The sequence below is a fragment of the Palaemon carinicauda genome, chromosome 23 (genome assembly GCF_036898095.1).
Source record: "Palaemon carinicauda isolate YSFRI2023 chromosome 23, ASM3689809v2, whole genome shotgun sequence".
Lineage (NCBI taxonomy): Eukaryota > Metazoa > Arthropoda > Malacostraca > Decapoda > Palaemonidae > Palaemon > Palaemon carinicauda.
The window spans coordinates 67351933-67377505 of NC_090747.1; the positions used below are offsets into that span (position 1 = coordinate 67351933).

Genomic DNA, 25573 nt, shown 5'->3' on the forward strand with positions numbered 1-25573 from the left:
TTAGCAGCCAATACGATTTCCACCTGCAAATCGGCCTTAACTAGACCACTTCTGTACGCCTTCCAAATAGATTTATCCAGTGAAATCTTCAATAAACTCCCGAAGGCGTGCGCTAGACTCCGTCCAGCACCCCCACCGAGACCCATCACCTGGTCCCTGGATAAGGTGCTTCATTTTGCCTCTAACCTGGACAACGAATCTTGCCCTCTGAAAGACTTGACTCAAAAAGTGATCTTCCTTTTTGCTCTCGCCTCGGGAGCCCGAGTCAGTGAAATAGTGGCATTATCAAGAGAAGAGGGCCAGATACAGTTCGCCGACACGGGGGAACTTACCCTCTTCCCCGACACCACGTTTCTCGCTAAAAATGAACTTCCCACCAAAAGATGGGGCCTTTGGAGAATCTGCCCCCTGAAGGAAGATGTCTCTCTATGCCCAGTGGAGAGCCTTAAGGTCTATCTTCAAAGAACTTCAGACTTTGGCGGAGGACAACTGTTTAAAGGAGAAACTTCGGGTAGTGACCTGTCACTAAAACAATTAAGAGCAAAAATCGCCTACTTTATTCGCAGAGCGGATCCTGACAGTACACCCGCAGGTTATGATCCTAGGAAAGTCACCTCTTCCCTGAACTTTTTCCAAGGAATGGATTTTGAAAGCCTCCGATCCTTCACAGGCTGGAGGTCACCTAGAGTATTCTTCAAACACTATGCGAAGCAGGTGCACGAAATAAAACGATTCGTGGTAGCAGCAGGTAGTGTAATGAAACCGGCTGCTTAGTGCTGCGTAGAACAGCGAGTTTTTTCGGGACTTTAACTCAAACGGGTGCCTGTGTTGACCCTAGTACGATACATAGTGATTTCAAAGGACACTTAGTGTCACTAATAGACTGTTCTTCATCAAGGTGAAGTGACATAGATTCTTACATGTGTGCCTCATGTTCTCGGACATGAAGTGTATAATGATTTTAAAGACTGGCGTTCCCCCGGGAATTTGTGCTTAAAGGCAAAATATTTCCCTTTCAGATTCCACATCACCGTCTTACTGAAAATCTATGCCTATTATCCGATATTATTGTAAATAATTTTCCATAATTCCATGCAATTTTCAAATAAAATAATTATTTTATTTACCATATGCATCTTATTTCGCTCCTATCTTTCATATGAAAATAAATTGCTGTTATTGTTTTATTTACTCCTATTTCTATGGTTATTTATAATTAATATACCTACTGCCTAAGATACACTCACCTAATGGTATAAATTTGTTCCTACACAAATATTTAACCTCCCGATCTGTCTTCGAGACCGGCACAATCTCTTCGCCCAGGTGAGTCTATCTTCGTCAGGTTACTTCGAGATGTTCCTCTTGTCCAATTAGGACTTCCCTGCCAGTGGGGCTGGAAGCTAGGTCATTGTAATGCCACTGGTAGTGACATCTAACAGAGATGTCACGGTCTCTTCGGTCACCAGACCGCAGGAATATTGGTCGAAGTAGAAGGCACTTGAAATGGGGAAAAATCCACGATACATTAATTCTCTGGTACACTTCCATCAGGACAACATGGCTTGAGCCCAAAAAACGGATTCTGAGAGAAGCGAAAAATCTATTTTTAGGTGAGATGGCCATGTCGTCCTGATGGACCCGCCCAACTGTTCCAGTTCAGCCTGCCAGGCCCCTCCCTGCTATACTGTATCACGGAGGCCAGTAGAAAGCTGGACTTCGGAATGAGGACGGACGTGACGTCACACAGTATGGCGGACAGCTATAGCCGCTGTTTGTTTACGTTGCGAGTACCGTAGCAGTAACGAAGGAGGGTAACTTTGGAGCGGCTCCTCAGTTATCTCGCCACATTTCCCCCTCGAAGCATAAACGCTATGTAGGGTGCAGATAGCCATGTGGCGTGTTAATGCATGCGTCCCCTGTTGATATACGATATCCTAGAGGGAAACCTTTAGGGTACTCACACCAGAAGTTAGAATTCTGTGAAACCTTTAGTTTAATTCTCTGGGAATATCTACTGTAGTCATACATACCCTAAGGGAGCTACTGAAGGAACCTTCCATCAGGACAACATGGCCATCTCACCCAAAAATAGATTTTTCGCTCCGCTCAAAATCCGTTTTTATGTGAAAACACTGATTTACCAGTCATGCCTATAACTGGAGATGGATTTATTTCTTCAAGAGGTAGGTACACTGTTTGTTAGGTTTCTTTCAGCTACTTGAGTCGCATGGATTCTTATTGACCTTTACCTTTACCATGAGCTTGGTTACCTGATTAGTTATACTGTTAAGTTCAGATTGAGAGGACAGGTGTTAAGGAAATGTATCAGTTTCCACAGTAATTGAATTAGTACATTAATAAAAGAAAAACCTCCTGTAGATTGACTCTAAAGGAAACATCTTTGGGTATGCTCAAACATTGCTAATTATTTGTTTTTCTTTATGTTGGAGGAGTTGTACTTTCAAGTTCCCATTTTCTCCTCATATTTTGATATTGGCGGTTCAAATTCAACCATCTGCACTTCAGAAAGATCTTTTGTGCCTTTAGTGGCAAGTATGTCAAACCTAGTCTGTACATGAATCTGGTGTTTCTGCTCTTCCAGTTAACCTATCAAATTGTGTCTTCAGATGAAGGTTTAGTGGTAATGGCAAAAATGGGAGAGTAAGATTTCAATTTGGCTGACTTTGTATTTGTACCTGGTGAGGCTCCAGGAATAGAATTCTATAGATGGTAGGATTTTAAGGGACTTGAGAATAAAGATGATGAGTTTATAGGATTCTGAAGCATGGGCAGTTGTTGAATTATTTACTGAATCCAGTGGATTGGATACCACACTACCATAAGAATTATTACCTAAAAGTTTTTTCCTAGCTTAACCAAAGGTGATATGTTCATCATTAGCAGTTTCAATTATTGCTTGCTCCAGCTTGTATTTAGGGCACTGACTCGAGTTCGGAGAATTGGCAGCATTACAATGAAAAAAAAAAAAAATGACTGCCTTACATTCTGAAGAGAGGTCATGGAACTTAGAGCAATTATAACAGCTCTCATTGATATTATCATGGCTGAATTCATAACACTTATAATATTGCATTGGTTGTGGATGAAATTTCTTGACAATAATGTTCAAGTGTCTGATCTCGATATAATCAGGTTGATAAGGTGTTGAAAAAACTAATAAAATGGCATTATTATCTCCTTTTAGCTTTTTAACTTTAAAAATTGCATTAGGGAACCACTTCAATGTATCACCACCTTGAAACTCATAAGGATCCTATAAAAAATACATCCCTTTGCAGGGATGAAGGTATGGAGAGGGTTTGAAATTATTCAATGGTACTGACTGAGATTAATTGCCAGCTTTCACTAGTAGACTATGATCATAGCATTTCAAATTTCTTTTAGGAATACAACCTACTTCATTTTCCAGACATTCATAACCTTTGATAACATTAATACTCCCTTCCTTGTATGAGGCAACATTATTGTGGTTAGCGGGCTGTGGCCAGGTATATAACACAGGCTTCCTATCGGGCTAACAACCCCAAAACCGACTCACCCATCGCTGAATAAATAGCCCCGTATGAACGCCTCAAAATATCTGGGCACCACCTCTTGTTTACATTCTGGATAAGTGATACATAATTCAGGTCGTGATGCAAAAAAAAAAAAAAAAAAAAAAAAAAATAAATTCTATATTCTTTTCTAAAAACGTTTTTGCTTGTTTCTTAAACACAGCCAAAGTTGCTCAGATATTAATTTTAAGTACATCAAAACAGGTGTATTTAATTCATCCCTCCACATATATTTACCTACCTTATCCAAAGTGGCACAGATACAGTATAAAAACAAACATAGGTAAATGACTATTTTTGTCAGATGCTGCAACAAGTGTAAATTCTATACCTGTATTTGGACCAATATGGCAACCTTACTAAATCTACTCTAGACTTGGCACAATCTTTAGGGATTAATCATTACAAATTTTCCTTGCCATCAATGGTTAAATTGTGTATATATACACATAAAATAGGATACAGTATACAGTAAATTCCTATTAAAAATATAGTGTATGTACAATTTGCAAAAACAGATTCAGACTCCATCACTCCAAGTCATGGGGCTCGGCACTCCTTCTCAGGCTCCTCTATATCAGATGAAAAATTCAGTTGAATGATTGGATCATCAATTGAGCCCTCAGAATGTTCCATTTCAGAATGGTCCGAGTCATCTGACGACTCAAGTCGGCTGCTAAGCTGGAAAGTGGTAATGTTGCTTGAAGCAGTAGAATCCCTGCTGGTTGATGGCTGTGGTGGTAGTGGATTAGTGGCACGAGCTGCAACGTGAGGAATCAGGATAATCATGCGGCTCTGCGCTCCTCCTCAGACTCATCTATGTCAGATGAAAAAATCAGGTGGATGATTGGATCAATCAATTGAGCCCTCAGAATCTTCCATTTCAGAATGGTCCTAGTCATCTGACGACTCAAGTCAGTTGCCAAGCTGGAAAGTGGTAATGTTGTTTGAAGCAGTAGAATCCCTGCTGGTTGATGGCTGTGGTGGTAGTGGATTAGTGGCACAAGCAGCAAGGTGAGGAATCAGGATAATCATGCAGCTCTGCGTTCATCCTCAGACTCCTCTATGTCAGCTAAAAAAATCAGGTGGATGATTGGATCATCAATTGAGCCCTCAGAATCTTCCATTTCAGAATGGCCCGAGTCATCTGATGACTCAAGTCAGTTGCCAAGCTGGAAAGTGGTAATGTTGCTTGAAGCAGTAGAATCCCTGCTGGTTGATCACAGTGGTGGTAGTGGATTAGTGGCACAAGCTGCAAGGTGAGGAATCAGGATAATCATACGGCTCTGCGCTCCTCCTCAGACTCCTCTATGTCAGATGAAAAAATCAGGTGGATGATTGGATCATCAATTGAGCCCTCAGAATCTTCCATTTCAGAATGGTCTGAGTCATCTGATGACTCAAGTCAGTTGCATAGCTGGAAAGTGGTAATGTTGCTTGAAGCAGTAGAATCCCTGCTGGTAGATCACTGTGGTGGTAGTGGATTAGTGGCACAAGCTGCAAGGTGAGGAATCAGGATAATCATGCGGCTCTGCGCTCCTCCTCAGACTCCTCTATGTCAGCTAAAAAAATCAGGTGGATGATTGGATCATCAATTGAGCCCTCAGAATCTTCCATTTCAGAATGGTCCAAGTCATCTGACGACTTAAGTCAGTTGCCAAGCTGGAAAGTGGTAATGTTGCTTGAAGCAGTAGAATCCCAGCTGGTTGATCGCTCTGGTGGTAGTGGATTAGCGACACAAGCTGCAAGGTGAGGAATCATGATAATCATGGGCATTGTCCACATAACTCAGTGGCCAGATTTTCCCAATAAACACCAACATGGGAGGTCTGACGGTGGTCAAATGATTCCTTCTCGTAGAATGTACTAATGCATGTCTGCTAACTGATTGTGCTGGATGGGGCAATTGCAGGATATTTGAGGCAACATGGGACAGCTGAGTTGAGCAAAAGATCACGTTCCACTGTTTCATTTAACAATCTAGAAACAATTGTAATATGTTTTTTTTTTCACTTGCTGAGTTATTTAAAATGCAATATTTAAAAATAAACATTTATTGGGTTACATTTTTGTAAAAAAAAAAAAAAAAAGATATAGGCAAAGATAAGTGAAATATTACTCATGGAGTCAGGACAGAAAGATGAAACAAAGTTGTTAAAATTATTAGGTAGGAGTAATACTGAAAAGTAGCAATATGAAAGAGAGAAATTTAGATTCGATCTAGGGGATAAGTTTCCCCAAGTTCAAGAGCCCTCTTGCCCTTCACAAAGCTCAACAAGGAAACTAAACTCCGTGTTAAAGGCCCAAGACTACGTCAAAGCACTCTCTCGTTGAGAGGGAAGCAGATATAGAGGCACAGGTGTAAGCTAAACAAACCTGTCAGAATGGAGACCATAAAAACCTGCACTCATCCACCCCGTATCTGTAATAAGGGATTTTGACGAAGGAAAAATCTATTTCTGGGCGAGAGACCTGTGCCGCCCAGTGAAATGCTCCTTTAGCATCATTTCTAAGGTATATAACTGCTAAATAATACCAGAGAAAAAATTGCATAGGAATGCTAGGTGTGAACCCAGCTCGCTCACCTGAAAGGTATCGGTATAAGTAATACGGGCGTGAAAATCCCATGCAGAGGTCTCGTACCAATTAGATATCTCCTCGTCAATATCCCCCAAATCAAGAGGAGCCATCCCAAGTCCACCACAGACCGTCGCTACCCACAATCCCACCCACGCCAATGACGTCACTCCTCATGGCACCCAAGTTTGGGTCCAACAGGGAGGGTGAGCAGAGGGTGGGTTCACTGGGCGGCACAGGTCTCTCGCCCAGAAATAGATTTTTCCTTCGTCAAAATCCCTTTTCTGGGCTCTGATCTGTGCCACCCAGTGAAATAGTACCAGAGAAATGGTCCCAAACTTGGAACCAAAATATTAAATCAAAAAGAAAAATTAAAGACAAACATATCAAAAACATGATTTTATATATGTAAATGTAAGTACATGGTATTCGAGAAAAAGAGAACTCCTTACGTACCAATAAAAGCAATATAAGTAAAACATGGGATGCAAACTAAAGGTATAATCCTAGGATATAGGAGAAAAACATGAGCATCAAAATAAGGTCTCAACAAAGAGAATACCAGGATTAAGGATTACTGTAAGGATAAAAATAACAATCTCGAATGATTATAAGCGAACATGGGCAAAAATATATACATAAATGATAAGGACTGTACATAAGGATGCAACTGAAGGGTGCGATCCAAAAGATAAATCAAACCACTGTAGGGACCATAAGTGAGGCAGGTAAGGGGAAGAGAAAAAGAGGGAAACAAGACTTGTGATTAGGATTCATGATGATCAGGAGGAACCACACTTCCTGCTGCCACTGTAGCAAATTTTAGGGCTTCCAAAGGTTTTAAAAAGTGGCGTTTGAAAACTGATGGGGACTTACAGCCTGTATATTTCGTTAGGTCATCAAATTTCATGTGATGGAAATAATTAATAGAAGTAGCTACAGCTCGAATATCATGGACATGAGGGAATGATTCTGGGTTAGCCTATTTGATGAAATACAGAATCTGTTGTCTAATCCCTTTAAGGGTGATGGTTCCTCCGTTCTCTCTAATAAATAAGGGCCCCGAGGACTTAGTGGAAGTTCTATTTAGGTAGGCTTTCAAAGTTGTAACTGGACATAAGGATGTATCCCATGGAAAGGGGAACAATCTTCCAGGGGGACCATCTGTTTTGGGGGTCCTCATTCTTTGCTAGGAATGTTTTGTCAGGGGAGAGTAGAACTTCACCTGGTGAGAGAAAATCAATATGGCCAGGATTTCTAGACAAGGCTGAAAGCTCCGAAATTCTAGCACCAGAGGCTAAGCTCATTAGGAATAGAGTTTTCCGTAATAATGGGATATAGGCACATGATTCATTAGGAGTGTCAGAAGCTAATTTAAGAACATCATTCAGAAACCAGGAAACTGCGGTAGGACGAGTCGATGGTTTCAATCTGGCACAAGCTTTAGGAATGGAAGAGAGGTATGAATCCGTAAAGTCGATATTGAATCCAATCTGAAAAATCTTTTTCAAGGCCGATTTAATGGTAGTAATAGTACTAGCTGCTAGGCCCGATTCAAATAGAGTCCTAAAGAAGGTTACTGTTAGGTTCATAGTCATTCTCTCAACCTTTGAGTCCTTTAAGAACTTGGCGAGTTTCTTGACAGCCGAGTCATATTGTCGAATGGTGGACTCGATCCTATCTGATTCTAAAAATAAAGTATTTTGAGGGTCAATATCTGCGCCTTTTTGGGCCGCGAATTTCATAAAGTCCATAAAGTTAGGGCACTCCGAGTGTTTGAGGAAGCGAACACAGTGCAAGTTTGTACTATCTGTGTTAGTATTGGATTGGGGATCCGCCGGGGGCGGAGACCCAGTTCCACCAGAAGAGGGAACCAATTGCTCTTGGGCCAGTTGGGGGCTACTAGAGCCACTTGCCCCTTGAAAGATCTGAGGTTGTCCAATACTTTCATCAATAGGTTGATTGGAGGGAATAGATAAATTTTCTCCCAAATGTTCCAATCCAGTGACCTTGCGTTTGTGGCGTAGGCTAAGGGGTCCAGGTTGGGAGCTACGTAGCACTCTAGTTCCAGGGACCATTCCGACTCTAGCGGAGTCGTTCTGGACAGTGTGTCCGCCACTACATTGCTTACTCCCGCCAGATGGACTGCTGAAAGATGCCACTTGTTGGACGTTGCCAAGGAGAAAATGGTTAACATCACATGATTTATGTGTCCCAATTTCGAGCCTCCTCTGTTTAAGCAGCGAACTACGACTTCGCTGTCTAGAACCAATCTGATGTGTTGGTTTCTGGCTGGGGACAACCGTTTCAGAGTGAGGAACACTGCCATGGCTTCTAAGACGTTTATGTGAAGCTGGCGAAACATTGGTGACCAAAGACCTTGGGTCTTCTTGAACTGGGAGTATCCCCTCCAGCCTGTTAGGGAGGCATCCGTGTGAATGACCAACTTTGGAGGTGGATATTGCAAGGGGACGGATTTTGACAGATTCTTTACCAATGTCCATGGTTGGAGTCTTTTCTTCAGGATTGGAGGGAGACGAGCTCTTCTGTCTTGATACTTCTTGTTCGCCCTGGAACTCCAAATCCGAGCTACCGGGTTTGGTAAGAGGGGAAGGGCCTCAGTCTCTTCCTGCCGCGAGATTGGGAAGCGACAGGTTCGAACTTGTGTTTAGGGACTAGACTCCAACGCACCTTGATGCTCTGATTGACTCTAGCAGCCTCGCTGAGGACACTATTCACCAGATCTTCTGGGAATAGGTCCGTACCCCAGATTGGGGCCTTAATGAGTCTGTTAGGCTCGTGCCTGATAGTGGCTTCCGCTAACACATGTTTACGGCAGCGGTGCCTAGCTGCCAGGAAGTCGTAGGCATCCGACAGCAAGGTGTGGAGCAACGACTTGGTAAGTACTTTGAAGAAGGGTTCCTCTTCATCTATGAAAGAAGTCAATTCCGCCATGGTTGCCGAGTTAATCGAGCGACTTAGGCGCATACGAGCCTCATACTCGAGGCGAATCAGGGACTCCGGGAGCTTAGGGAGTCTCTCACTAAATTGAGTGGAGGCACAATCAGGGCTCAGCTTACCCACAGTGAATGTCGTCGGGGCACCAGTCCAGCACTCATGGTCTCCCGGGAAACCAAGGGAAGTCAAGTCTGTTTCCCGCAGTTGCGGTAATGGCTTGTCTTCATTGACAGCCTGCATGGCAAGGTCCATGATCTTAGTGACACACGGCGTAGGGGTGCGCTCGTCTGCCACAAACATGGTGTAGGAACTCTTAAAAGGAGTGAGCATCGTGTTGACACACTCCAGCTCATTAAGGGTCCAAACCCAAGTGGATTGGGCCTGTTCTTTTGGGTAAATGACGGTCTCCCTAGGAACCTTGTCTAGGCGGACCAGAGCCTCCTCCGTGAGGCGGGCGAAGCCAGGGAAAGGAAACTGCAAACCCGGCGGGTAGAACTCAAAATCTTCCACCGGCCGGGTGCCAAAACCCTCGATGGTCAACATCTCATCCTTAAAGGGTGCATGAATTGCTAACTTCCACGGGTTGTTCTTGACAAACTCCGGGTGTTTCGAGGCATCCGGAATAGCATACTGCTGCTGTTGGGGCAGACCGGAGCGCATGAGACCCTCAAAGAGAGACTCTTGGTTCTGAACCTTAGAGAGAGACGAGGGTGTTAACTAAGGTTCCAAGGCGTTCTAAGGCGTTGGAAAAAGCTGACACGTCGAAAGAAGGCGCCGGGCCGCTTACCGCTGGCTGTGTGGGTTGCGAGCTGGGTGTCATTCTCGACTCCGGGACGAGAGGAGCAGGTGTGACTGGGGCCTCAGGGACCCTGGAAGACGAAACTCGTGAGGACGAAGTCCTAGGGGTTTTTGGTTGTCTCGTCATATTGGAAAACCTGCGGGTCTTAGTGAGAGGTTTATGAATGGACTTAATCTTCGGCAACACAGAAGGGTTGCTGGTATCAGTGGGGTGTCGTCCAGAGAACCCCAGAAAGGAAAAAGTAGATGATGTAGAGAAAGCCGGACTAAGGACAGGAATCTTAGACCGGGACACACTTGCCTCACTTACAGGCCTACCTGGGTCTGGCTCATCCAAGGCCATGGGTTCGACGTCCAAATTCATGGCGGCCACGTCACTAGTGATGGTTTCTCCAGGAACACCAGCGATGATAGGATCCACCACCTCCTTGGGAACCACCGCCGAATGTTTGGCGTTCGGGTAAAGGAGGTTGCACATCTCCTCAGAGAGAACGTAGGGGTGCCGGGCCTTGACGTTGCGGGCGAACCCGCCGACCCATACCTTGAGGCGGGCCAAGGCTGTAGACTTTTCGGACTGTGAACTCTGAAAGAGAAGATACCGTTACTAAGGAAGGAGAGGTAGGGAACACCGAGAAGGTGAATAGACCGAGCGCATGCGTTGTCGGAGTCTCCTATGATTAATTTAAAATTAGAATATAACCGAAAAGCAGGTAAATTCCGAAATTAGTTTAAGAAACTATAACGTATAATAACGGTAGTAACACTTACTGAGTCCGAAGTGAGGGTGGAGACGAGGTCGTAGCAGACCACACAGTTGTCGGGATGCCAGACAGTTAAGTCACCGACATGGACCGAACAGTGGGCATGTGACCTACACACGTCATGTCCACAAGCCTGCTGAAGAATGGCCGCACAGGCTGTCATCATACAGCGAACCGCCTGTAATAAAAGGGATACATAAGTATCATAGGTAATTCGGTATCCTACGGGATCCCGGGTGTGCCGGGACCAAAGTAAACGATAAGAAACGTTAGCATTAGGATACTATATAATGTTCTCCCGGCGGGGCCGGGAGAAGAGTATGAATTAAGTTAACTTATAATTAGAATTAACCTTATAGTTAATGATTAACTTAATAATAAGCAATAAGGGGATTCCGTGTAAGGTGAGATCATTCTGGATAAGGGTAAGGGAGATAAGATCCCATAGGCATCAGAGAGTGAACACGTAAAAATATAAGGTTAACATAACATGATTCCGTTGGCTCCGGAGAGACAACTGAAAGAGGGAGACAAGCACCGGGCCTACCGGGGTAGGAGGGGGGGGCGGACTCCCTACAAAAAGAAACCTTAGGTAATAAACACTCAATAAAACAATATAACAATATAACCCGCATGGGGAATGACCAGAGAGCTCACAACCAAAGTAACAACCAAAAATCCCGCTCTCCCGATGGCCAATCGAAGAGGGTGGGAATCCGGCTGAGGCGGAAGGAAGTAAATAACTCGCAAGTGAAACAGATCTAGGCTCGGCTAAGGCAAGGAGTCAAACGGTATCCCTGGGAGGGATGGGGGGGGGAGAGGTCGGAGAAAACGGACGAGAGGGATCGGCCGAGAACCCGAACAGCTGACTCCAGGTCTCTAAGAGACGGCAGGTATCCCCAGGGGGGATGGGGTGTATGTGTCGGCATACTCAGGCTCAGGTAGTGGGAGGAGCCACAGAGGGAAAGAGAAGTATGGGGAGGCATACTCGAGATCAGGGAGTGGGAGGAGCCAAGAGCCGTAGATGGATATGGGGCGATCGCGAGAGGCCGAGCAAGGACAGGAGTACCAACTTGACCGACCAGATCGCGAGACACTAACATAATGAATGATCACAACACGGAAAAAAAAATACTTAGGTTAAGGCATGCAAGATAAGCTGATACAATAAATGAGAATCCTCTCATGGAGAGAGAGAGAGAGAGGGACGCAAGAAAGGCAGTGAAAACAAACAAGGCAAGGACACGCCTGCCAGAACGGGGAGGACCAGGGCTGGACAGGTGTGCCAACATAACACCGAACGGAACAAGCCGAATGGTAAATAAAACATAAACACTGCCGATCGAGAGTCCCCCTCAGATAATGACTAAACTCTAAAATAACAGCGATTCCATGGAATCGTGGAAAGAGAACTAATCATAAAATATAAGCACAAGGCATCTCCACGGTATTGACCAGGAAGGGCGCCGCCATAACCAAACACGGCATGAGAATCGTCTCTATGGGATAACCATGGTGATAACAATAAAAATAATATAACTGCTCAATCATCGGTAAGAGCGCAAGTTCAAAACGAATAACAAATACTGTAGTATGGGAGACCAAATGTAAATCGTTAAGAACGGGCCAGGAGGTAGCAAGATCTAAAATGGCCGCCGCGATGTGGGGCCGACAACAATAGCGAAACCAATAATCATGAATAACACTAAAAGTAAGGAAAATGCTACCTCCGAAAGCTCAGAAAACATAAGTCTGGTTCTTAACTTCGATAAGGAAGCTTGAGAATCCGACATGATGAGCAGGAATGGTGTAAAATCCAAAAAAGGGCACAGCGAAAAAATCACAGCACTTAACAAGAGCGATGCTAAATGAGGAGTGACGTCATAGGCGTGGGTGGGATTGTGGGTAGCGACGGTCTGTGGTGGACTTGGGACGGCTTCTCTTGATTTGGGGGATATTGACGAGGAGATATCTAATTGGTACGAGACCTCTGCATGTGATTTTCACGCCCATATTACTTATACCGACACCTTTCAGGTGAGCGAGCTGGGTTCACACCTAGCATTCCTATGCAATTTTTTTCTCTGGTATTATTTAGCAGTTATATACCTTAGAAATGATGCTAAAGGAGCATTTCACTGGGCGGCAGAGGTCAGAGCCCAGAAAAAGGGATTCCAGCAAGAAGCTGAGAGTCCTACCCCAAGGATTGGATTCCCCTGGAATCCGATGACTTTAGTTCCGCTAAAAAGGGTCCAAACCATCTTCTCGATGGCTGAGATCATCCTATACTCACACATATGGCTTTGGAAGCTAATACCTTCCCATATGTGATCCCTTGTCCCATTCATCAAAGCATGTGAAATGTAATGGACGTGGAAATATCTATGCCATTTACATAAAAAAATCATAATGAATAATTAGGAAATCTAAAAAATAACAAGGAAAATATTACTCATAAAGTTTGGACAGCAGGAGGAGAGAAAGTTTATATGATCAAGAAGAGGCCTAAGAATAATTGAGAAATACAAAATAAGTATAAAAAAAAATAAGAAAAATCTTACTCAGTTTAGACAGCATGATGGGAGAAAACTCATACGAATAGGAGGACTAAGTAAAATTGAAAAATATAAAAATAGTATAGAGAGAAATTTAGAATTAAAGAGGAGAGTAATGTACTCTCAGTTCGACAGCCCTCTTGCTTGTCAAAATAACTTTAACACGGGAACAATATTCCATGTTGAAGCCGAGTGACTTCAACCACGCAGTCTTTCATTAAGAGGGACTATCTTATTTGACTTACTGGAAGTGAGAGAGCTTTTATAACCACATATCTGATTGTCAAAATTATCCAGGAACTAATTACCAAGAACCGACCATTGGCAGCTCTTGAAAAGGCATCATTGTGAAAGAACATCCAAAAAGGAAGACTCCAGTTCTTTGCTTCCTCTGGTACTGGAACAACTTCCAGTATCTGTGGAGCAAAAGAATCCTTAGTACCCTTGTACGTCATAGTACGCGAGGGTTTAGCAGGCTGCTCTGAAGAGCTACTCTCTCCTCATGAAACGAGTGTTCTGACCCAAGAGCAAAACGCCCAACATAATTGGAGACTGATGACGGACCAGGTCGGTAGTCATCAGGGAGAGATAGGTCTCTAGCACTGATCATGGCAGATACAGAAGTAATGTAACTGTGGCTGTTATGTTCCAGGCCATACTGCAATACCTGAAGAACGGTAATTTTGAAAAAAATTCATATAATCTTACTTCCTCGCGCTGTGGCACTGGGATCACTACTGAATCACTGGCACTGGGGACACCCATGGCAAAGAAGCCTTAGCAACCCAGTCCCTCAAAAAGGAATTGTTGTTGGCAGTCTGCAAAGAAGAGCTTCTAGCACCTGGAGTGTGGTGATCCCCTCACATCCCAGCAACCCTGAAAAATCTCCCCGATAAAAACCCAATTTCTCCCTGCTCCTGAAGCATACTCATCCCTAGGATCAAGACAGGGGCTATATCCAGAAGCTTCTGGTATCAGCAAATTCATTGAGGAGCACAAAGAGCTAAACAGTCTCTCTGGCATAGCCATGGGCATTGCCAAAAATGATGACGGAAAAGACATAGTCTTCTAGCTCCTCAAAGATTACGACTCCCTTAATGGTAAACCATGATCTAAACTCGGTAAAACGGGAGAATTGCAAACAATCATGCCCATAATTGCAAAGTACATGGATCTATTGCCGGTAAACCATAAATTGATGCAATATTCAACCTACAATAACTCGCATTCATGCTTCGTTTCATTATTAACATGAAATCAATACCAACCATTCAAATTAAAATGTATGAGGAAAGGTTTTGTTTAACCTTGGTTTGGACTCTCAAAGTAGGACCGTACTCGTTGTGGCCCAAGACTTATATCAAGTGTTTTTTACCACAACTCTCACCACTATCGTTGAATTTTTTATAATAATTCCATCAGCCGTTTCATGTACACTAAATATATTCCCTATTTTGAAGAACAAAAGGTTTGTATACACATAGGAACAAAATTCCATCAATCTCAACATAAAGGAGCTTAAAAAATACTCTGGTTACAGAAGTTAATTTGATTTTCTTTATCAAATACGAAAATTATGAAAATCAAGACTGTAGATATGTGCAAAATTACCTGCTCAGGTTTCGGCGGGTCTTCAAAGCGCTTTGCACATATGAGGAAAACGTCTGGAGCCGGCTTTCCATTCTTCACTTCTGGATCTGTTGAAGCTAATACTACATGCTTGAACATGGACACAAAATCCTTGTGATTTGTGGTCTTGAGTTCATAACTGTCTTGCGCACCTCCTGATGCGATGGCAATGGGAATATTGTGGTTGTGGAGATGGCGAACTAATCTATCAGCTCCTAAAGGATCAAAAACATTTTCCACAGATTAATGCTTTTACCAAACATCCTAGGCTTTAAAATAATTGGAAAAATAAATAAGTATTTCAAGTATTTGATATATTTCAAAACTTCCAGGTCCTCTTGTTCATTGAGGAGAAGTTGGTATAAAGATTAATTTTACACAATATCTTGTACTATGTTAATTCTGTAAAGCCTTGAACACATTTTGATTCTAGTGGACAACAAACTGTAACTCATAAGAGATACATTGTACCTCAGATGATCATCTATAAAAAGGTTATCTTTCAAAACTCATTTATTATAACCTGCAAACAAGTGAAATATATTTGTTCAAATCAAATCAAATAATGTACTGGCTTTACAAAATAGTTTATTCTACCAATTAAAAAAGAATGAATACAAACTTCACAGCCATAAGCCAAAAAAAAAAAAAAATTACAAACATCAGCCAATTAATAAAAATTGCATGCAAAATTGGGACAAAAATTTACAGCAAACATTGAAGCAGTGATGCAAAAATAAATTGTTACAATTTTTCTTGACATAAACCATAATGAAAAGAGCAGTACAAAACAGCGTTTGTGAGGCCTTGCACTGCTTTCTCATTTCAAAACTATGATTTAAATTTGGGTTCATTTAGATTTTAAAATATTTTCTGAAAATTGTATTCAAATTAGGAATGCAACAAATTAATACTGAACTGTATTGTAATTACATATGCTTATCAAGTTACGCAGTACAAGAAAAATGTCGGTTTTTCACAACCAAGTATTCACATGTATTACAAGCAACTAAATACAATGTATGCAAACAAGCAGAAATAAAGTGTTCAGAATTAATAAACGACATGGTTAGTATGATGACAATGACTTTAAATTCTTTGTAAGAACAAACCAAGAGGATTATGCAAGATCATTAAAATATTATAACACCTAGGATTCTGTCAATATATGATAGTGAACTTTTGAGCTACATAAAGAGAAAATTTGGTGTTCTAGTATGTATGCATGTGTGGGGTTCATTAGTTGTTTCAGCAGACAACCTCTACAACAGTGTGTACCTAAAGATCAAGTTGAAGAAAATAGTTACCTACATATAATAAAGTACTGAAATCACTACGCAATTAAACTATATATCGTATAATGCTTTGTACCACATTAGTAAATTACTACAATTTTTACCTGTAATTCTTAACCTTCATATACAGAAAACCTAATTCCATCACTTATAATTTCACTTATGTGGATAAACCCCTAGTCCTATAAATTCTTTGTACCATATTATTCAATTATTAAAATTTTATCTGTGGTTTTGGCATCTTCAAATGCTGAACAAAATAATTCCAAATTTAACCGATGCTCTAACAGAACACCTTATCATCATCATCAAACCCCAGAACAATTGAAGGATAGCATAAATTATAAAACATATTTCATATTGAACCAATAATGCAGGTTTTTGATAAAAGTCTCAGAAAAATTTTACCAAACTTTCAACTCCCCCGATAAATTCAACGGGGGAAATTTCAGAGAAACTGTAGCCTATTTTTCGTAAAATATTGGAGTTTTATCTCTTAAAGATTAAAAGATTAATGGCATAGTCAAGGGACAATGACATTGCTCTAGCAAGCAGGACAATGCCCTAGAGACTGACCATATACAGTATACATATGATCAGCGCCCAAGACCCTCTCGACCCAAGCTAGGACCAAGGAGGGCCCGGCAATGGCTGCTGATAACTCAGCAGATAGATCTATAGGCTCCCCTAAACCCTCCATCCTTAGCTCACAAGGATACTGAGATTGCACCAACCAAAGGAACTAACGAGTTTGAGCCGGACGCGAACCCCAGTCTGGCATTCACCAGTCAGGGATGTTACCACATCGGCCACCACAACAGTATAGTAACATAGTCTTGCTAAATTACCTGTACTTATGTATTGATCTATCAATCCTACGAAATTTATAAGATTTTCTAGCCTCTACCAATAAGTGGTGTGAACCATTAATCATAATGTTTGGATGAGATAAGAGCATTGCAGGATCTCAGATATTCATATACCATTATGGAAACTTTAATTCATCAGCCAATCCTGCAAATGTTGTTGATAATTTACTAAATTAAGAATGAATAAAATTACTCAGTCATAACATTAACTGCCAGCAAAAACCATCTTCAAAATAGTAGAATAGTGTCAACTACAAGAACTCTGATGAACAATATAAAATTATTGTAGAGTGCAAAAAAGAAAAAAAAAAAATAATAATAATTTTCCCTCAACTCCACACTCCGCCTTTCCAAACATCTTTATCAATTTCCATTATCTCTTAAATTCTTCTAACATTTACAACATCTTGTAAAATTAGAACGACATAAAATTGCATTGTTTTAATGAACGAAATTCTACAATAGCAATTAAGGCTTTGAGGTCAAAATAGACAATACCATAAGCAAAAAGAAAAGACCACAGACAAACTACGTCACAACGTTTCTCATGTTGGTACTTTTACCTCTTGCTACTGGTCTCTTCTTTTTTTAAATTTGAAAAGCAATGATTCCAAGCCAGTCCCTTCCATCTTGTAGATTAAAGTCGGCATTTTCGTCTGGCATAAGTTGTTATCTACTGTATGGCTGTCCCTTCTTCCCAGCAATATGATACCCTAACTCCTCTACCAGCCATCTGTCTTCATTCCACATTTTGTGTTACAGGTGTCAGAGATTTTGTAGAACTGCACAAAGTAAATTCAGGTTTTTTTTTTTTGTATAAATATAGTAAGACCTTTAAATGAAATAGGAGTGTTTTTAATCTTTATGCAAAGCCCACAGGTCTTTTATCTTGTTGAAATGGGAAATTTATTAGATTTAATAGAAAATGGAACTTGTTTACTGAACTCGGCAGAAAGTATGGAAAAATGAAGCTTTGATTAAGGAGATTTTCATGATGAGGAATAAAATATCGTACTTGCAAATACTCTGCTACCCATAAAGTGACTTGATATGCTATAAATTTTTTTAGCTAAAACTGAAAACGCTTTGAATGTGTGGAATGAGGGGCTGATGACTACACCACTTGTGGTCTCTCATTCTCAGAGACCTTCAAAATCAGTAGTGCCATCTAGCATTGCCCACAGCAAGTTATGGAGAGACCAAGAATAAGCCTATTGCCAAGGGGATAAAAGGGACATCCTACAAGGAGTTCCCCCAACCCCCATTTAATGAATTCGATTCATCACAGGTCAAAGGAGCGGGGGGTCATTTTCTTTACTTCAAGACTGATAGAAGCAGGATGTGTGACTGAGATTCTCCTTTGATTATATCCTATCCTTTCCTTTTATGCTTATAGAAAATCGTACCTACAAAACATGCATTCATTCTATCCTATCCTCATTGCCTAGATCACGTGGCTCCATTCGCTCCTAATTTTGATTCCCTCATCCTCTGACAATGTTTTATCTCCATTCGATACGGTTTAGGTTTTATTCATAAATATTCTGGGCAACAATTTGTAGATTTTGCGTAACCTTTGTGATCGGTTTCAGTGTACTGTATTAGGGAGTTCTCTCATGATAATTAATTAATTTTCCCTTCCTAAGGAGCAAGTGTTCGCTGAAGTCATCCACGGAAATTCCAACTCCACATGAAGATATATTAATCAAAAAGCGCACAAAACATAATAGTTATCTGATGCGTGTGTCCTTTGTTGAACTCCATTTGTATATCATTAGTAAATGAGTATTTGTTTAATTTCCTTTTGCCGGTAATTAGTGTCTCAATACTGGCTGGCAACCATAACGTGTAATTCATTATGACTAGGAGTCCTTGAATAAGGCCCGACTCGCTGAACATAAGGAAAATTATTAAAATCATGAACACCTTTTCTAAAAAGAAACATAGAATATGGACATGGAGAAGACCAAATGGCAAAACGATAGAAAAAGTCAATCTGGTTACATATTTAACAGTGTTAAACAAGTTAAAGTCACGCAATCATAGAATGGGTTAAAGCAAATTTTTCTTAGATTCAAGGAAAAAGAGAAAAATTAATCTTAAGAAAATAAACACTTTAGTAATAAGAGAAAAATCTGATGAGTTTAGTTTAGCAAAACAAAATAGGCCATCCCAGCAGGGGTTGTTTTGATTTGAATCAAATGATCTAAATTAAGTGTTTTAAATCGATTTAAATCAGAGTAGAAAATAATGATTTACGTCAAAATGAAATATACTGTCAGAAATTACCTTGGAAAAAAGAAAGCTTCAAAGACTAGTTACACTTTATAAGTATTGCAACAAAGGAACAAAATCCTAATTAATAGCTGTAACATTTAGGGTAAACTGGGCTTTTGTTAAGAACTGAAGTTGATGCAGTTATACAAATTATAAAGGTCTTCATTTTTTTGACAGCGTTGATTGAAATTGGAAATTTTGTTGCTAGTACAGTACGCACATGGAGGAGTCCTCAATATGTTTTAAGTTCTATTTATTACTGTATACTTCGTTTTTTAGTCCTACTTATTACTGTGCATTGTATGTTGAAATAAAACTGCTGTATAATTGTATTTTTTTATTGCAGTTCCGCTTATTTTTGTGTATGTATGTACTAAGCACCTCCGATTAAATCGTTAGTCTGAATTTGGGTTTTTAAGACAAAAACCCACCTTGAGTGATGTTTTTTTCAAATATGGTTTCTTTTAACGTTAACCAAGTTTAATACCAGAAACTCCCTCATAACACTAAAACAAATAATAAGCAGCAGGAAATAAGTATTGTAAAAAAAAAGAAGAAAAAATCAAATCAAATAATGGATTATTTTTTTCTAAATATAGATTTTTTTTTCAACCCTGCTCCCAGCTACATAATGAAATGGAAGCAAGTAAAAGGAGAAATGAACAGTAATTTAACAAAATTTGTATTGGAATCAGCACAAGAAATAGGTGGAAAAGTTCTTAAACAAGATCAAAGAAAACTATCAGAAAACACAAAGAACCTAATAAAGGAAAGATTGGAAATTATAGTAAAACCCAAGAGATAGGACATAGAATTAGCAGAACTATAAAAAAAATAAGCAAACTAAAAGCCTAAGATATTCGTAAACACAATCAGACCAAAATTGAGGAAATACTAAAGAAAGGAAAAACACCAAATCGATGAAAAGAAGACTAGGATGTTTGCTTTGAAGGATGAAAATAGAAATATCAATAGAGATGGAGGGATAAAAACTGCAGATGATTTCTATACAATGCTATAAAATAGTGATATAAGAAATAAAGTCACCAATAAAAATAATGGAAAACCTGAGCCAATATCAAAAGTAACAGTAGGAGAAGCAAAGAAAGCATTAAAAGGCAAGAAAAAAGGCAAAGCAACAGGAGAAGATGACCTAACAATTGATTTAATAATATATGGAAGAGATTTCATATTTGTAAAATTAGCTGAATTCTAAACCAAATGTCTGCAAGAAAAACTCTTATCATTATACCAATTCACAAAAAAATTGGGCACACAAAACATCTGAAAAATACCATCCAATAAGTTTACTCTCCATAACATATAAAATATTTACAAAGATAATAATTATTAGGCTGAATAGAAACACAGCTATACTCCAATCAACCAAGAGAGCAGATAGGCTTTAGAAGTGGGTATTCAACAACTGACCATATCCCTGTAATTAAGCAGCTAATGGAAAATCAACAGAGTATGACATACTACTATGTATGGCATTTATAGAGAATGAGAAAGCTTTTGATTTTGTCAAAACTTCAGCAGTAATGTAAGACCTTAAAAAACATGGAATAGATGAATTTTATGTTAGAACATTTGAAGATATCTGTACGGGAAGTACAGCTATCATAAAACTACATAAAGATAGTGAAAAATGTCCAATTGGGAGGAATTAGACAAAGATACCCCATCTATAATAAATTATTCACACGATGCCTAGAAGAAGTTTTTAAGAATTTAGATTGGGAAAATGTAGACATTGATATTAATGGTGAATAACTTAACTCAAGATTTGCAGATGACATAATTTTGTTAAGTAAATTATGGGAGGAATTACAAAAGATGATAAAAGAACTAAATTGAATAAGAGTAAAACAAAGATAATGTTCAATGAAAATGTAGAAACAAAAAATAAGTTATGAACGAACCTCTAGAGATTGTTAATAAATATACCTGATTAGGACAAACAGAAAGCAATTCCCCAGGACACGAGATCGAAATTAAAAGAAGGATAAGCATGGAATGGAGAGCATTTGGTAAACAAAATGAGATTACAAAAGTAAAACGCCACTTTCTCTAAAAAGAAAAGTATTTAATCAGATGGTCCTAACATCAGAAACTTGGAGCATTACTAAAGCCTAAAAACATAAGTAGTTACGACTCAAAGAGGTAAGGAATGAATAATGATAGGAATATCACTAATAGAAAGAATTAGAGTAAACTAAAATAGAGGATATTCTAACAATATTAAAGAAAATAAATGGACATGGGCAGGACATATAATGAGAATGACAGAAAATAGATGGGCATAAAAATAAAAGAATTGATCCTTAGAGATTTAAAAAAAATAAAGTGAGGGAAGGAAGAGAAGACTATGGATTAAAGAGCTAAGAAAGTTTGCAGTTTTGACTGGCATAGAAAGACCAATAAAACACGTAAGTGGAAGAACATGTCTGAGGACTTTGTTTGGCAGTAGACTAGTAATGGCTGGTGATGATGATGATGATGATGAATAAATAAATTATAATATATATGTATATATAATATATATATATAATATACATATATATACATATATATATATATATATATATATATATATATATATATATATATATATATATAAATATACATTAATTCACAAAAACAGAGATACAAGACCTAAAAAATTACTGCCCACTAAGTTTACTCTCAATAATACATACATTATTTAAAATGACCATAATTGGCCGAATAGAATGACAGCTAGACTTTAATCAACCAAGAGAGTAGGCAGGCTTTAGAAGGTGGGTACTCAGCAACTGATCAGCTAATGGAAAACCAATACGTATGGCTTTTATAGACTATGAAAAAGCTTTTGATTGTACAAGCTTCAGCAGTAATAAAATCTCTTTAAAATCTAGGAATAGATGAATCTTATGTTAACCCTTGAAGATATCTATATGGGTAGTACGGCAATAAGTGAAAAAAAAAACAATTGAGAAAGAAGCTAGGCAGGGAGACCACATCTCTACTAAATTAAGCACAGCATGCCTTGATGAAGTTTCTAAAAATTTAGATTGAGAAAATGTTGGAATTAACATAAATGGGAAATACTTTCAGATTTGCATATAACAACGTTCTATTAAGTGAATTATGGGAGCAATTGCAAAACATGATAGAAGATTTGAATAGCGAAAGCAGAAATGTAGGACTGAAAATGAATATGAGTAAAACTAAGTTAGAGTTCAATGAAATACAGAGACAACAAATAAAGGTTAGGGACAAACCTCTAGAGATTTTTAATGAATATACATACTTAGGACAGACAGAAAGTGTTTCCCCAGGAATGGAGAGCTTTTGGTAAACAAATTGAGATTATGAAATGTAAAATGCCCCTTTCTCTAAAAGAAAAAGTACTTAATCAGACAATTATACCTGTATTAACTTATTCATCAGAAACTTGAACCTTAAAACATTAGCTAGTTACAACTCAAAGAGCTATGGAAAGAATAATGATGGGAATAACAAAAAAGAGCAATAGATCATGATATATATATATATATATATATATATATATATATATATATAGGAATAAAATAGTCAATGCTGCTATCATCTTCTTTATTCGGGAGCTTTCGACATAACTTATGTCATCTTCAGCCTATCTGCAATTATCATATGTAAAATTAATAAAATCATCCTAAGTACATAGTTAGGAAGATACACTTTCATGAACTGATCAACTAGCTCTAAAATCAACTAATCAAGGAACATAAAACCTTAATAAAGACTTATTACACACAACTATATAACTATATAAAAGACTCAATAACTAATATACCTAGTCACCCGCAGGAGATGATGACCACCCATCCAGACCAGCAACCCACAGACCAAACGGATCAATGGGTCACCGGTAACTGAACAGGTAAACCCTCATTCAAGCTGGGTTTTGTCTTAAAAATGTATAAGGACTCCAAGATTCTCAGCTGGCTGACGTTACTACGTCTGTCCGTAATTTTGAAATTTTTATTAGAAATGGCATGACCAGATTTAAATGCGTGGTCATAGATAGCTGAAATTGGTTTCTTGCTTAACGGTATATTGGTTCGTACCGATCTCCCCATGTGCTCCGAAGTCCTACACTGAAGCTGTCTAGATGTGCTTCCAGTGTAGTACTCATTACAGAGTGCACATTGAAAAGTGTATATGACACCGGAACACAAGGAAGTAGGTAGACTCTCCTTATATTTAAACAGTGAGCCAACTGAGAACTTGTTAGTAAAAATTAGTTTTAAATCTATGTGGGGATAACATTTCCCCACAACACTCATAACCTCTGTTCTTAGTCTCTCAGAGACATAACCATAGTACGGAAAGGAGACAACTTTTTCTTACTGACTGTTTGAATTGTTAAATTTTGACTGTAAATTTTATCTAAAACCTTCTTGACTTGATTATAATAGAGGTTCAGAGGGAACCCATTGGTAATGAAAAATGATTTTAGAAAATTTTCTTCCTCATGAAACTCCAGATAGGTTGAACATACATGATAACATCTATATAACAGTGTTTTTATCGAATTAATTTTTGTAGATTTTTGGTTCTGAGCTTAAAAAATGAGTGCTTAGTCCTGTAAAAGTGTTTTTTCGAAATACTGAGGTCTCAAATATACCCTGAAAAATACTTATGAATTTGTAGACTTGATAAATTCTGTCGAAGATACAAATAACTATGTTATGTGCAGCTTCGACATCGAAAGTTTGTTCACTAACATTCCTTTAAGAGAAACATTGGAGATAATTCTTGAACAGCTTTTCCCTAAGCCAGAGGACATTTTCGAAGGTTTCAATAAAAAACAATTTAAAATACTATTAGAACTAGCTACCACTACATCAACATTCATGTTTAATAAAAAGTTATATGAGCAGGTAGATGGAGTAGCAATGGGATCGCCGTGTGGACCAACCTTGGCAAATATATTTTTATGTTATTGTGAAGGGAAATGGTTGAATGATTGTCCTGTAGAATTTAAGCCTTTTTTGTACCGTCGATATGTAGACGATACATTTTTACTTTTCAAAAATTTAGATCACATAAGCCAGTTTTTAGATTATTTAAATACAAAGCATCGTAACATAAGATTTACGAAAGAAAATGAACAGGATGATACTTTGCCTTTTCTCGATGTCTTGGTCTCTCGGAAACATAATACCTTTGAGACCTCAGTATTTCGAAAATACACTTTTACAGGACTAAGCACTCATTTTTTAAGCTCAGAACCAAAAATCTACAAAATTAATTCGATAAAAACACTGTTATATAGATGTTATCATGTATGTTCAACTTATCTGGGGTTCATGAGGAAGAAAATTTTCTAAAATCATTTTTTATTACCAATGGGTTCCCTCTGAACCTCTATTATAATCAAGTCAAGAAGGTTTTAGATAAAATTTACAGTTAAAATTTAACAATTCAAACAGTCAGTAAGAAAAAGTTATGTCTCCTTTCCGTACTATGGTTATGTTTCTGAGAGACTAAGAACAGAGGTTATGAGTGTTGTGGGGAAATGTTATCCCCACATAGATTTAAAACTAATTTTTACTAACAAGTTCTCAGTTGGCTCACTGTTTAAATATAAGGAGAGTCTACCTACTTCCTTGTGTTCCGGTGTCATATACACTTTTCAATGTGCACTCTGTAATGAGTACTACACTGGAAGCACATCTAGACAGCTTCAGTGCAGGACTTCGGAGCACATGGGGAGATCGGTACGAACCAATATACCGTTAAGTAAGAAACCAATTTCAGCTATCTATGACCACGCATTTAAATCTGGTCATGCCATTTCTAATAAAAATTTCAAAATTACGGAACAACGTAGTAACGTCAGCCAGCTGAGAATCTTGGAGTCTTTATACATTTTTAAGACAAAACCCAGCTTGAATGAGGGCTTACCTGTTCAGTTACCGGTGACCCATTGATCCGTTTGGTCTGTGGGTTGCTGGTCTGGATGGGTGGTCATCATCTCCTGCGGGTGACTAGGTATATTAGTTATTGAGTCTTTTATATAGTTATATAGTTGTGTGTAATAAGTCTTTTTTAGGGTTTTATGCTCCTTGATTGGTTGATTTTAGAGCTAGTTGATCAGTTCATGAAAGTGTATCTTCCTAACTACTGTATGTACTTAGGATGATTTTATTAATTTTACATATGATAATTGCAGATAGGCTGAAGATGACATAAGTTATGTCGAAAGCTCCCGAATAAAGAAGATGATAGCAGCATTGACTATTT

General features: G+C 39.0%; 1 protein-coding gene across 2 annotated transcripts in view; it reads right to left on the reverse strand.

The window, feature by feature from the left end:
• Window positions 1-25573, reverse strand: part of Gs1l (GS1-like) — a 255445-nt gene that overhangs the window by 13180 nt on the left and 216692 nt on the right. For both annotated transcript variants that reach the window (XM_068347005.1, XM_068347006.1), the window contains exon 4: window positions 14839-15071. In XM_068347005.1, coding sequence (XP_068203106.1) covers window positions 14839-15071 — 233 coding nt within the window. The remainder of the gene's footprint in view (window positions 1-14838; window positions 15072-25573) is intronic.